Genomic DNA, 14,131 nt, shown 5'->3' with positions numbered 1-14,131 from the left:
AATAAAATTCTTCATTTGATGAAAACAGATCAATAAAAATCTTTGACACTGATTTAGAAAGCATTTTGCATGAATTGGTAGCATACTTATACCATTGCTTCGAACATCGAACATTTTTTAAGCTTTACCAGTAAAAAAGTAGAAAAACTAATAATTCAATTCGAATTGAAAACAAAACAGAGAAGTAGTTTTACGTATCAGGCCGATAGCATTTGATTTTATCTTCGGTTCATCACAAAGTTGACATGTCACTGTTTGCACATTATAATTTATTTTGATTTATTGTAAAATATCAGAAGCAACGTTTAATGGCATGTACTAATCTTAAGATTATCTACGTAATAATATCAAAGATGGATTAGTAGATATAACAATCAAACAAATAGTGGACCTTGGTCGAGATCATTTCCTGGGTATTTTTCAATGTTAAATGTATATTGGAAGTTGGATGCTGATTAAAATTAAAGAAATATTTGTTTTCTCTAGAAATCTGTGAAAATATGTTACCATAAAAAAAATGTTGACAGAAATATGAGACCGTATTACGGAAGCGTATTAGCGCCACACATTCTTTAATTTTTTTCTTCCTATCTTTGCGTTACAACGCAAACCTTTGTGAAATAACGCATTTACCATTGCGTTATAACGTAGACATTTGCGAAAAAACGCAAACATTCGCGATATAACGCAAATATCTTGATTTCAATTATTCATTAAGTTTTGTATATATTTCCGTCTGTCATTCATTTAGGATGTGATTTACTAGTAGAGAAAAAAAACATACATACAAGGCCAAATCATTATAATAAATATGCATAGGAATAATTGAATACTTGAAGTGCAATTATACATCAATTAAGACTGATTTGTGCATCAGAAAGTATATAATTTAACAAGAAAATAGATATATAGTAAAGCATATAGGCATATTTAAAAATTGAAAGATCAAAAATAATGTCATACAATTGTGAAACTTCAAGTCAAATAGACAAAATGATCTTTCTTCTTTAAAATGAATTATTAATAAGGAAACATTCTTTTTAAATTTTGATGCAAGAAATCTCAGAATATGATAAATATTCTTTGATAGAAAGTCATTGAATTTTCATTTCAATATAGTGAAGTATTTTTAAGATGCTTGGGTAGAAATTTGAATGGAGAGAAAACAGTTTTATTAATAAAACATCTTCATTCTATACATTTATTGCCAAATGATAGCTTGTTTGAATCTAACCAACTTTTTACAGTTCTCTAATGAGAGCTTACTTTGGAAGTATATCTATATTCGGTTATAAATAGCTATATTAGCAGGGTTGATTTTTTTTTCTTCGGTTGAACCTCAATTTACTCAGTTTTCTTTGTAATATATATATACTAGTAGTAACATGGATTCCAAATCTTAATATAGTATATTATTATGCTCATTATTAGTCAATTATATGTTCTAATTATTCGAGCATTTTACTTTGCAATGACTACAAAGATGATAAATTTTAATATATACAGCCTCCTCAATCAATAACTACTGTTTCCTTTGAATCTTAGATAAGAAATAAGATAAAACAAAAGTTTGCGTTATACACGCCAATGTTTGCGTTATTTCGCCAAGGTTTGCGTTACAACGCAAAGATAGGAAGACAACTAACAATAAAACGTTTGGCGCTAATACGCTTCCGGAGATGTTATTTGTCATAATGTTATATTTATTTTCAGTTATTCAATACAATATTATATAAAACATGTAAAAGGGTGACAGGAACGCAAAAAATGCTCGAAGGTCAACAGACAACATCAACCGGCAAAATTACTCGACAGTACAACAGACAACCAGCAAAAATACTCGACAGTACATCAAACAACATCAACCAGCAAAAATACAGGTTAGTGCAACAGACATCATCAGCAACTTCGGACTTTTATTTATTTGTGAGTGAATTGGTTGAGTTTATACACCAATAAATTCCTTTAAAAAGGCGTTTCATCCTATAATAAAGGTTTCCTTTTTCTTGTAGAGTCTGAACATACCATACGTTTTCATTATACCACAAACCATTGTTTTTATACTGTTAATGAAAAATAAACTTATGTGCGTACCTTACTGTACTAGCACGGATGTCCAAATTTCAAGTACACTGAAACATGGTCTTAAGAATTCACCATATTAAGAACAGCATAAATAATACAGTAAACAATTATTCAGATGCATGCTTTCCCATTTAAAAACCTGATCAAAATCCGTATTAGCATGTTACAAAATACCTGGCCGATTTTTAATGACTATCAAAATATCCACTGAACGTAATCTTATTTGTTTTAAACATTACATATACACATTTACATATCTATGCATGTTGAAAATTGTAAAACAACAACGTTAATGCTTTTTCTTCTTCTTAAAACTCACCTTTTTAAAACCATACACTTGTAATCAAGTTTAGATTGTGTAACTGTCATAAGTCTATACAAATTTTCACTTTTATTTTATTTGCACCTGTCCAAAGTCTGATGTTCATGATTAGTTGCCGTTTGTTGATGTGGTTCATAAGTGTTTCTCGTGTTTTATATAGATTAGACCGTTGGTTTTCCCGTTTCAATGGTTTTTCACAAGTCATATTATGTAGGTAAGGTTGGTACAGAACCTATTAAAATGTTTAAATCCACTGCATTGTGGACTTAAACCCGCTGCATTTGTTTGAACATGTCCTAAGTCAGGAATCTGATGTCCAGAAGTTGTCGTTTGTTGATGTGGTTCATTGGTGTTTTTCGATTCTCTTTTTTTATAAATTAGATCTTTGGTTTTCCTATTTGAATGGGTTTGAACTAGTAATTTTTGTGCCCTTTATAGTTTGCTGTTCGGTGTGAGCAAAGGCTCCGTGTTGAAGACCGTACTTGATGATTTACTTTTACAAATTTTGACTTGGTCGGAGAGTTGCCTCATTGGCACTCATACCACATCTTCTTATATCTATATTTAACCTCATTCGAGCCTTTTTTCATCAAATATGTTACCCCAGTTTTTGGTTTGGTTCGTGTTGCTCAGTTTTTAGTTATCTTATTGTGTTTTGTGTATTTATGGTTGCCTTTAATTTGATCTCGTTCGTAGTATTGCCATGGCGTTGTCAGTTTATTTTCGACTTATGACTTTGAATGTTCTTTTCCTCTCTTTTAAAACCAATTTAGCGATGGATTATCAAAACAACATAATATTTGATCCCACAATTCGTAACTGTAATTGTAATTTTAACCCTTACTGTTCTTTTTTAAATATTCACATATGCATCAAAAAGTTGCCAAATAATCCGTTTATTGAATGTGCGTACTGGTAGAAAATAGGCGAACTGACTAACATTATGATTGTCGTCCGGAAATCCAAATTTGTGCTTCGAGATCACAGCAGAAGTTTCCAGATTATAACTTTTGAACCCCATGCAGGTTCATCTGATACCAAGCTTGTTTTGATAACACATCATAGGATAATGTAAATCCCTGTGATTTTGAGAACACTGCAACGTCTTGGTGACATGGTAAGGTCACAGCAGCAATTATGGACTGAATTTTACTTCTGGTTAATCGACGGTTGAATACTAACGGTCTACATGCAGTTTCTATGAACACGCAAGTTTAGTTAATATGAATAAAAGGATATATGAGTAAGTCATTGCAGCAACCACCACACAACAGAAACAATCCGCAGATATTTAGATTTAAACAAATAGTATTCAATAAAAGATAGGTTTACATTCAATATATCAGACTTAGCGATTCACATTAAAACATTGAATAAATGTAACAAACTATATCAAAGTACTGAAATCAACATCAAGTTCTCCAAGGGAAAAAATCTAAGATGTAACATCAAACGACAAACTCAAGAATATGAACGGGAATTAAACTTTTATATACTTTCGGCTATAAAATTGAAGCTTACGAAAAATTTTATGCATATTAGAAGTGCAGAGGTGAGTTCGGGGAAAGTGGTTAATTCCATTGACATAAACTTATTTATTTGTTACAATAACAACAATTTTGGATTTCTCTTTAAACTTCAAAAGTGAATCCATTGTGGCACTGATTTAACCATTTCTCTTATATAGTGCTGAATTTATAATGTGTGGTATGTCTGTACGTTTCACCAGGTCTTAGGATTGTACTTGGAAAATTATCCTGAAATAAAAAAAAAAAGAATAAAAAAACACATCAACATATTATTGATTACTCTTTACTACATTTCAAAGATGGTAAATTGTGAGGGCAATTATCTTCTTTGAATAGAATTCAAACTAAAAAAACAACATCTTGATTTTGACAAAAACCAGCAGAGCGGAACTAAACTTAAACTTGATCTGTAACTCATCATGGATAACTCACATACCATTACTATAATTGATACTAGACTATACATATACTTACATGGTTAACACTATCAGCATAATGTTGTGTTTCTAAACAGAAGGCACTAAACTGCCCGTATGTAGCACCTGCCTTACCCTGGACATTATCTAGATAGTACGATGTGTATACCTGCAAACCAGGTTCTGTGCTTGATACTTCCAGAACTCGTCCTGAGGGTGGATGCTCAACTCTACAAAAGTATGTAACAAACTAACTTTATAGGAAAAAAAGAACCGCGACTTTATAAGAGTATTTATAAGAGTATTTATAAGAGTATTTTGTCTCCTCGACATTTTTTCCCCTTCTCAAACGCTTATGATTGTAACAAACAGTTTGTCGGTATTGATGTTGGTAAACGGTGTCCCTGTGTGAACTATTGGTTCATAATATTTTGCTTTAGTTGTCATTGTTATGTTTTTAATAATTAGATAGTAAATTTTCCGATTATAAACAATGAATTTTCACATTAGCATTACACATTGCAAAGTTGAACTTAATGATTTTGTAGATATAGGAAGATGTGATATGAGTGCAAAAGAGACAACTCTCCATCGAAGTAACGATGAGATAAGATAAGATAAATAATAGTTTATTAAAGTGTCACATATTGATCTACATTAAAATACATAACAACATCATAAAAAAGGACCAATACCCAGCCTATAAAGACTTACATATACGAGACACTGTAACAATGTATATATAAACGTAAACCATTATAGGTCAAGGTATGGTCTTCAACACGGAACATTGGCTCACACCGAACGGCAAACTATAAGGGCCCAAAACATAACTAGTGTAAATAATTCAAACGGGACAACCAACGGTCTAATCTATATAAAAAGGAGAAACACTTATGAACCACGTAAACAGACGACAACCACTGACCATTAGACTCCTGACTTAGGACAGGTGCAAACAATTGCAGCGGAATTAAACGTTTTAATGGTACCAAACCTTCTCCCTTTTCTGAAACAATAGTATAACATCACAAAATAGAAAAAAAAACACATAGTATATTTTCTTTATCTCATTTTTATTAGCATAATTATGCTCCCTAATGTTTTGCCTATTTCGCTTGCGTATATCAATCATATTTGTCAGACATAATTTTTGTTCTCGAGAGTACTTTAAATGATCACATTAGAGTAGTCTTCATATATTTATTTGTCAGAAAGTTTTGCTTAAATATAAGTATGTATAAAATTTTCAAATATCAATTTATACCTTTATAGTTAGATGAATGATTTATTCTTAAAAATAGTCCAAGGACACAGTTATCGTCCTTTGGTTTTTCGAATATAGTCCCTAGTGTAAACAGTGTATAACTTGCATGTTTTATTTGATACACTTTCCCAATTTATTTCTTGATGTTAAATGCATGAAATATTAAGTAGGGGATGTTATTACATGTTAAAAACCAGGTACTCCACAGGGCGCAGCTTTATACGACCCCAGTGGTTGAACCCTGAATAGTTGGGGCAAATTTGGTCACAATATTCAAGCTTGATTCTGTCTGAATTTTGATTGTGATCAAATTTTTGACATAATATAGGTTTTTGTCACAAAATTAATGTGGTCAAAGATCTAACAAATCTATTGCACAATACTGTGCAATTGAAGATTTCTTCTTGAAACTTCTTTGAAAAAAAAGGAAGCCCTTCAAAAAATGGTAAACAAAAAATCCCCCACAACTTTTTGAACCCCCCTTGGAGCAATAACCCTTAAACTCAATCCCATGCTTTCCATTGCAGTATTGAACATTGTAATACCATTTCAGAGAGATCCATACACTTAAACACAAGTTATTGTCATAATTGTTTGGAAACCAGAATCATGGTTCTTTTTGGCCCCTAATTCCTACATATTTTGGGCAATTAACCCAAAACTTAATCCCAGCCTCCCCTTTGTTATATGGTACATTGTGGTACAATTTCAGAGAGATCCATACAATTACACATAAGTTATTGTCTTGAAACTAGAAAAAAAGCTTGTTTTGACCCCTTTTTGGCCCTTACTTCCTAAACTTTGGCTCCATAATCCCCTAAAATGAATCCAAACCTTCTACTTGTGGTTTTAAACATTGCGGTATGATTTTAGAGCAATTGAAATACTTCTGTACAAGTTATTATCCTGAAACTAGAAAAATGCTTGTTTTGGGCCCCTTTTGGGCCCCTAATTCCTAATCGGTTGGGACCATCATCCCCAAAATCAATCCCAACCTTCCTTTTGTGATATTAAACCTTCTGAAAAAAATTCATGAAGATCTCTTCACTTAAACTAAAGTTATTATCCGGAAACCAATGTGTCTTCGGACGACGACGACGCAGACGACCCAGACGACGACATCATACAAATATACGATCCCAAAAAAAATTTGGGGTCGTATAAAAATTGGGTGCTGAATCTTTATGTTAAGTAGTGATTTGGTCCAGTTCAAAAGGGTCAAAATTTATCACGTCTGAAGCTGTCAAACTGAATTTTATACCCCCTTAACACAGAAATGTCAATATTTTGAGTTAGAGCTGGTAGAAGTTTCTATAACTTTGATATTATTTATCTCACTGGTAGTACACTACGCTATAAAAATCTTTTTGATAAAGAGCAGGTGCGATTTTTTTAATTTGAATTTATTGTCTAAAAGAAATGCACTACGAAATAACTGTGTTCTCGGGCCAAATAGAGTTTATTGTTTGGGTATTGTGGTGTCCTGTGTAATTTATACATTTAGATTCCCCTTGCATCATATAGCATATTTGTTTTTATAATTGCAGGTCCCTGCTATGGGTATTAGATGAAGCTGATTGGTAGGAAAGGACATATTGTTACCGTAAAAGAAGTCAATTTCCCCCTTTCTCCTTTCCTCCAAGATAACACCACGAAATGAGACCTGTCATCAGATTTTACTTGCTATGAGCAACGCGATGGGAGTCGCTGTTTGCGCATGTGTTGCTTACCGATTACCGAAGCAAAGATTTTTCTTCGACTGAATGTTTCGGTATTCCACTAGGATGTGTATTACTTTATAAACAATAGGTCCGAGTACACAGTTATCGTCCCTCGATTTGTCCACAAATATAGTCCCTAGTGTGGACAGTGTGTTACTTGCAAATCTTTTTTATACCCCTTCCAAATTTATTTCTTCATGTGTTATGCCTCAAACAGCAAGAAGGGGATACAATTACACTGTGAAAAAAATTGATTTATGAATTTTTAAAGTAAAGTAGTGATTTGGTCCCGCTGAAAAAGTTTAAAAATAAGCATTTCGGAAGCTGTCAAAAGATTTCAAGATCTCCTAAACCTAAAATTGTCCATATTTTAAGTTAGAGCAGATGAAGTTTTCTATTATTTAAATACAATTTGTCTCAAAAGTAGTTCACCCTACTGTAAAAATATTATTGAGAAAGCGCAGGTGTGATTTTTTTTTATTTCCATGTATTTTCTAAAAGAAATGCACTACGAAATAACTGTGTACTCGGGCCAATAACGGTAACCAACACAACAAGTACTGTATTATAATTATACCTGCCACATTTTTTCATTTGACCCGTTTTTCCTACACAAAAATTAATGTCAAACCCTTTTCCATTGTTGACTTTTTTTATGTGATCCCCTAGACGTACTGCTGTTCGAATATCGTATGGTGTTCCTTCTACAGGAGCAATTTCACCTGAAAGGGAGAAGAAGGGGGGAAATCATTTAATAATCACTAATAATTGTAACTCAATATCTAAATCGAGATTTTGGTCAGTAACAAGAAAGGACATGATAAATGGTAGTAAATCGGTCGGTTTTTTTTTATAGTAACATCCTTTCCTTATTGTATATATTCAAACTTTGTGCAGTCTCCTTCAGAATGGAAATCTTGTTTCATTTAGATTACACAATGTGAACTGCTGTACCCCAATTTTTGACATTTTTATCTATCATGTCTGTTTGTTTTGTTCACACATCGTTGTTAATATACTTGTATAGAATTTTAAAAGACTGTCATACAAGTGAGAGGTTTAGTTAGCAAGAAAACCAGGTTTAATCCACAATTTTCTACATTAAAAAAATCCTAGTCAGGAATATGACAGTTGTTATCAATTCGTTTGATGTGTTTGAGCTTTTGAGTATGCCATTTACTTACGGACTTTCTTTTTGAATATTCCTCGGAGTTCTTTATTTTTGTTATTTTTCTTTTTTCATACGTTCGGATATTTGTCTGTGCCCCACTCAAAACAAAATTTAATTCTGTGCAGGGGGATAATCACGCATTTAAAAAGTAAACGTTGTGTATTACGGACCTTTCCTCGAAATGTTAATACGAAATGTTATCATCATTGATGGGAATGGTAAATCAACGAGAACACACATACCCATTTACGTACAGAAACACACAAGCAAGACTTAACCACCAACTTAATCATTATTTTATATTGATATATAAATATATATATATATAATATATATATAATGATTTGGTTTTAATATTAAGTTGATAGCAAAATAACAAAGTTTCTAATCTTTTACAAACATAATGCAATGATATGCTAACAGAAACACTGCCACTGAACACCTACTAACGATGCGATGTGGGTTATCATTACGCACCTGTTGGGATTACATTTTCGTTCAAAGGAGTATAATAGTCAGCGTTGACCTTGATAATGTGATCGTCTATATTAAGTGAACCCTGTAAAAAAACAAAAGTTGTAGTTACAATAAAGTTAGGTCACACATCATACTTAAGAGAGACGTAGATTGGCATAAATTGACTAGAATTTAGCCAATAACACTATTTTAAGAATGATTGCTCAGGATAAAGAACAAAGCATCTTCCCACATAGAAGAAATCACAATGAATTGACAAGCTTGATTGTTTACTGGTATAGTTGGCAAGAAATGGACCGTTCCCATTGTCTATTCCAATAGCCATCAACCAATTGTAATAAATACTTTTTTTGTAGATTTCTTTCTGAAGAGAAAAAAATGAAGACAGATACATGGAGTGTTTACTCAACTCACTTGTCCAGCAAGGTTAAAATATGAATGATTGGTTACATTAATGGGCGTGGCTTTAGTAGTAGTGGCTGTATAATCTATGATAAATTCATTGTCATTGGTCAGTTCGTATGTAACAGTCGTAGTTAGTTCCCCTGGATAATTCTCCTCACCATCGGGACTTGTGTACGACATCACTACTTTTGAATCTTTAACATCAGCTTTCCATACAACCTGTTTAAATATACATTTGCTTTAATAAAGTTTTTTAAGTAATTTTTTTTTTTATTTACCTTAAAATACATGAAATGTAAGCAATTCGTATTATCAGCTTGGAAAGTTTCAGTAAATGCATAGACACTGTATTATATATGTATTTAGGACAGTGCTGTTCATATAGTAAACACAACTCGTTTAAATCTCCAACTTACTTTTAATTGATGGTATCGGAAGTAATGTTATTTTTTTTTTCATGTACACATATTTTTTTCAAATCAGAATAGATGTATGATTTCTCGTGTACGAAATTCAATTATTTTTTCATACTAAAATTAAATTAAGAAGTCTTTATAGTGTAAATAATAAATGAGGATGTCTTTCCCGGTATCAAAACACAAACTTCAGCATGTATACCTTATCAAAACCTTTCAGACCTCCATGAAGATGGTTAGGACCATTATTAATCGCAAGTTTATAGTCCGTTCCATCTAATGTAAACTTCCCATCAGCGATTCTATTTGCGACTCTACCACACAAAGCACCAAAATATCTCTGAAGCGGACTCTCGTATCCTAAGCGAAAACAGAAAACGTATTCAACATATTGCGTTTACAATTTGGCAGGGGATAATACTTAATAAAGATTCAAAAAGCAGATTAAACAGTTTTCACTAAAGGGTTGTTTGTCAATATTGTGGGAGGGAACAATGCAATATAAACCAGATTGTGGATTGTTGGTTTACCATGAAGTTGATCCATTGTAACTTTTACAACAAAATGTAGGTGACCATAGATGGCACCTATGGTCACCTATATTTTGTTGTAAAAGTTACAATGGATCAAGAGGCTGGATAAGCCAGATTTTGTTGTATATGTATAAACTTAACCTTCCATCATTACCGAACTGAACAAAGACATAACACGACGGGTGCCGTATACGGTGCAGGAAATGCTTACCCTTCCGGAGCACCTGATTTCACTCCCGGTTTTTAGTGGAGTTCGTGTTGTTTCTTATTTATTATTTATAACTGTTGATGTACATGTGTTGTAAATGTCCTTTGGTTTTGTGAGTCTTTGTTTACTCCTTGGTTTTGATTGTTATTGTCTTTAAACACCCGAGTAAAAAAAAAACAACACTAATATGAACCATCTTTATATATCAGCTCTGGATGTGCCACCAAATGTTGACAATGTAAATTAATGCTATTAAAAGTCAAAAGATGTGATAATATTGCCAATGTCCTTATCATACTATATAATCTATAACAAACAATAAGCTATTTAAGGAATTGTTAGGTATACCTTTAATATCATCAAACCCTAGGTTGATGTCCTGTACATCGCCTTTTCTGTCTGGGACCAGGATGTCGGTCACTATGGCTCCATAACTGATTATTCTTATTGTAACATTGTTTTGATTCTTCAGTGTAAACCTGAAAATAAAAATATGCTAGGACGTCAATATATTTTGAAAGTGATCACTTAATACGTTTGTACGGGCGCCAAATGGGACTCATGTGATTTTGTACTCGAAATTCAATTTTGTATGGACTAAAGTGAGTTTTGTTTAACAAAAAGGTGTTCAGTTTAAGGTTTATGACCCCTTCTGAGGCCATTTTTGTACGATTTTTTTCAAACTTCAATTGTATCAAAACTACAGATATAACGAATAATAGAGATAGGCCATTTTGTGCATACACCAAGGGGAAACTTGACGCAAAGCATTATTATTTACTGTTTCATTTCATTTAATAGAAAAAGAGTACTTTGTGGCAAATAAACCAAGATTTTTATAGAAAATCCACAGCCTTTAATACAGAGATTTTTGTTATAAAATTTGAAACATAGATTAGGCAGCAACCATTTGATTTTCTGGGGGGGGGGGGGCTATGGTTTTTTTTGGAAAAAAAAGTTTGTTTCCAGTTTTTGGAGAAAAAAATAATTTGTTTTTGATTCTGAGAAAAAAAACATTGTTTGTTTCACCCTCAGCTGCCACAATATGCAATGCTAAAATTGAAAGAAAAAAATTGTTTTCGACTTGTTGAAAAAAAAAACCATAGCCCACTTGATTTGGTCAATACTTTTATTTGTTTTTACCAATAACTACATTTATAAACTTGTTTTAAGGAAATCAATGCTAGCACTGCATGCAATAATCGTATATCGTATATCTATCAGTCATCAAATTGCCAAATATGAGAGTGCAAGGATAAAGGCTGTGGATTTCCTATAAAATTTCCATAGGTTCAGCATTGAATCAACACAAGGGTACATAATTCTTAACAAAATTTGTAGCATACTACAAATTTAAAATTTTGTCATATAAAATAATCATTCAGTGGACAAAAGTTACTTTTGTCATGACAAAATTCATTTTTGTAACACAGACTTTACTTTTGTTACCTAATTTGAAAATTGGACGACAAAAGTCAATTTTGTATGCAAATTAGTTTAGTTTTGGATTCTGTGAACTAATTTGCATAGGACACAAAATTGACTTTTGTCTCTCAAAATTGACAAAAGTGAATTTTGTCTCACAAAAGTCAATTTTGTCTCACAAAAATCAATTTTATCTCACAAAAAGTCAATTTTGTCTCACAAAATTGAATCTTGTCTCACACAATTGACTTTTGTGTTTTAATTTCCATATCAGGTAACAAAAGTCAATTTTGTATGCAAATAAGTTTATATTTGCATACCTTTTTGACAAAAATGAATTGTGTCTACAAAAAGGAATTCTGTCATAACAAAAATGAATTTTGTCAAATGAAGTTCTCATAAAGCAAGTCTGTATCATATAGTTTTGTAAGACAAAAATAATTTTATTTTGACAGAATTGAATTTTATACAAAACCACAAGAGTCCCATTCGGTGCCCCGTAGTTTGTGCAAGGTTGAAAGTAACGAGTGTATTTTAAAACTTGCCTTTTTACGGACAAGCCGTCCTTTGTTCTCCCAAAATCTTCCTCTGAGATATTCACAGCAGACATTTTGTGTGTATTCAAAAGGATAGTAATAAGTGTACGATAGTAATACTATGATAAAAGTTGTGTGAATTTATAATCTTATCAAATTGAACTTTTTATCTTTTCCGGTAGACAATCATGTAGTCATGGTAGTAGTACTTATAAAATTCGTTCATACTTTCTGCATTTTAAAAGTTATGGATCGACATGGTAATGTGGTAGAATGAAATTCAAAACAGTGTGGCTGTGGCCATTGATTGACACATTAAATTCATCCATTGACTGGGACAATTTAGGTGAACGTTTGTATGTAACGACCACTGCTCACTATGTACTTTTTAAAGACACTTAAAGTATGGGGTCACCAAAGGTTCTCAACATCTTAATAAAGTAATTCGAAAAATTAATCAGAAATAACACGATGTTTTAATTTATATCAATTATATAAATGTAAAACATAAAGGTTATTCCTGATTAATTTTTCGAATTATTTTATAATTAAAGGCGTTAAGAAACCTTTGGTGACCCCACAGATTAAATGTCTATCGTAGGTACGTCGTGAACAGTGGTCGTTACATACAAACGTTCACCTAAATTGTCCCAGTCAATGGATGAATTTAATGTGTCAATCAATGGCCACAGCCACACTGTTTTGAACTTCATTCTAATTCTTAAAAAACTGTCAAATGAACAATTTGTGATGAAAATCTTATAAACAATAAAAGCAGTTAAATAGGAAGGAATTTAAAGCACCTAAATTATACATAAAAAAAAACTATACGTATATCGTATAAAAGAATTTTCTCATGAGCTCAAAACAACCTGAAAGTACTTGACCTGCTCATATAAAACCAGGCTGTTCTTCAATCTAATATTCATCAATATTGGTAGCTTTAATTAATTTCAGAGACGCAACGTTAGATATTGCTACCACTCCGAAAAATAGCGTTAAGTAAATATTTGACGGGAAATTTTTTATAGAAATGCTGAAATAAATATTTCAAATTATACATGAAAATAAAGATTGATTCTTAAATTTTCACATTATGATAGAAAAAGAATAAAAATATAATATTCATAGGCTTAGGAAGACACAGATTATCCGAAAAAACGTTTACTTAGCGTTGTCCCATGTAACAAACTCGAAACATAAAACTCGAACAATTCGCGAAATGTGCACGCAACTCTTCGAAATTTTGCATGAACATTCTATGACGGGATATATTTCAGTATTGGTTGACATGGCTGTCTCCATTTAAAATTTGCATACATATTTTCAAAAGAATATGATGTACGGAAATGTCCCATCGGAAATTTAATTTGGAAACTTAAAACATTGCAGTTCAAAAATAAAATTTTGACAAGATAATTTATTGAATTGTATGCACGATCGTTTTGTACTAAGTGTTTGCTCCCGAAATTCGAATTGAAAAATAAATTGAGCTACATAATAAATTCAAAACAATAGATTTGCAATGTCTTGCGGAAATGTCCGAGTTCAACTTTCATGCCTTCACAAAAACTTTTACGGAAAAAACCGGAGATTTGATTTCGTGATGATTATTTTTCG

The 14,131-nt window shown here is 32.1% G+C and overlaps 1 protein-coding gene across 1 annotated transcript; it reads right to left on the bottom strand.

Annotated features, from left to right (window-relative positions):
- Positions 1 to 3,987: 3,987 nt before the first annotated feature.
- Positions 3,988 to 12,634, bottom strand: LOC143067689 (galactose mutarotase-like). Its single transcript, XM_076241144.1, has 8 exons — positions 12,521 to 12,634; positions 10,899 to 11,029; positions 10,012 to 10,169; positions 9,403 to 9,612; positions 8,989 to 9,070; positions 7,918 to 8,062; positions 4,411 to 4,582; positions 3,988 to 4,164 (listed from the first exon to the last, which is right to left on the bottom strand). The coding sequence occupies exons 1-8, from the start codon at positions 12,583 to 12,585 to the stop codon at positions 4,087 to 4,089; spliced, it is 1,041 nt and encodes a 346-aa protein (XP_076097259.1). The 5' UTR covers positions 12,586 to 12,634; the 3' UTR covers positions 3,988 to 4,086.
- Positions 12,635 to 14,131: the final 1,497 nt, after the last annotated feature.

This window comes from Mytilus galloprovincialis, chromosome 3 (genome assembly GCF_965363235.1).
Source record: "Mytilus galloprovincialis chromosome 3, xbMytGall1.hap1.1, whole genome shotgun sequence".
Lineage (NCBI taxonomy): Eukaryota > Metazoa > Mollusca > Bivalvia > Mytilida > Mytilidae > Mytilus > Mytilus galloprovincialis.
Note: the sequence above shows the minus strand (reverse complement) of the source record. Positions and strands in the feature narration are given on the sequence as shown.

Excerpts from the sequence above, each read along its gene's own strand:
- LOC143067689 (XM_076241144.1), bottom strand. The coding sequence starts at position 12,585 with ATGTCTGCTGTGAATATCTCAGAGGAAGATTTTGGGAGAACAAAGGAC. Across the intron at positions 11,030-12,520 it reads GACGGCTTGTCCGTAAAAAG|GTTTACACTGAAGAATCAAA; the intron begins GCAAGTTTTAAA and ends TTTTATTTTCAG. Across the intron at positions 9,613-10,011 it reads GTCTGAAAGGTTTTGATAAG|GTTGTATGGAAAGCTGATGT; the intron begins GTATACATGCTG and ends ATATTTAAACAG.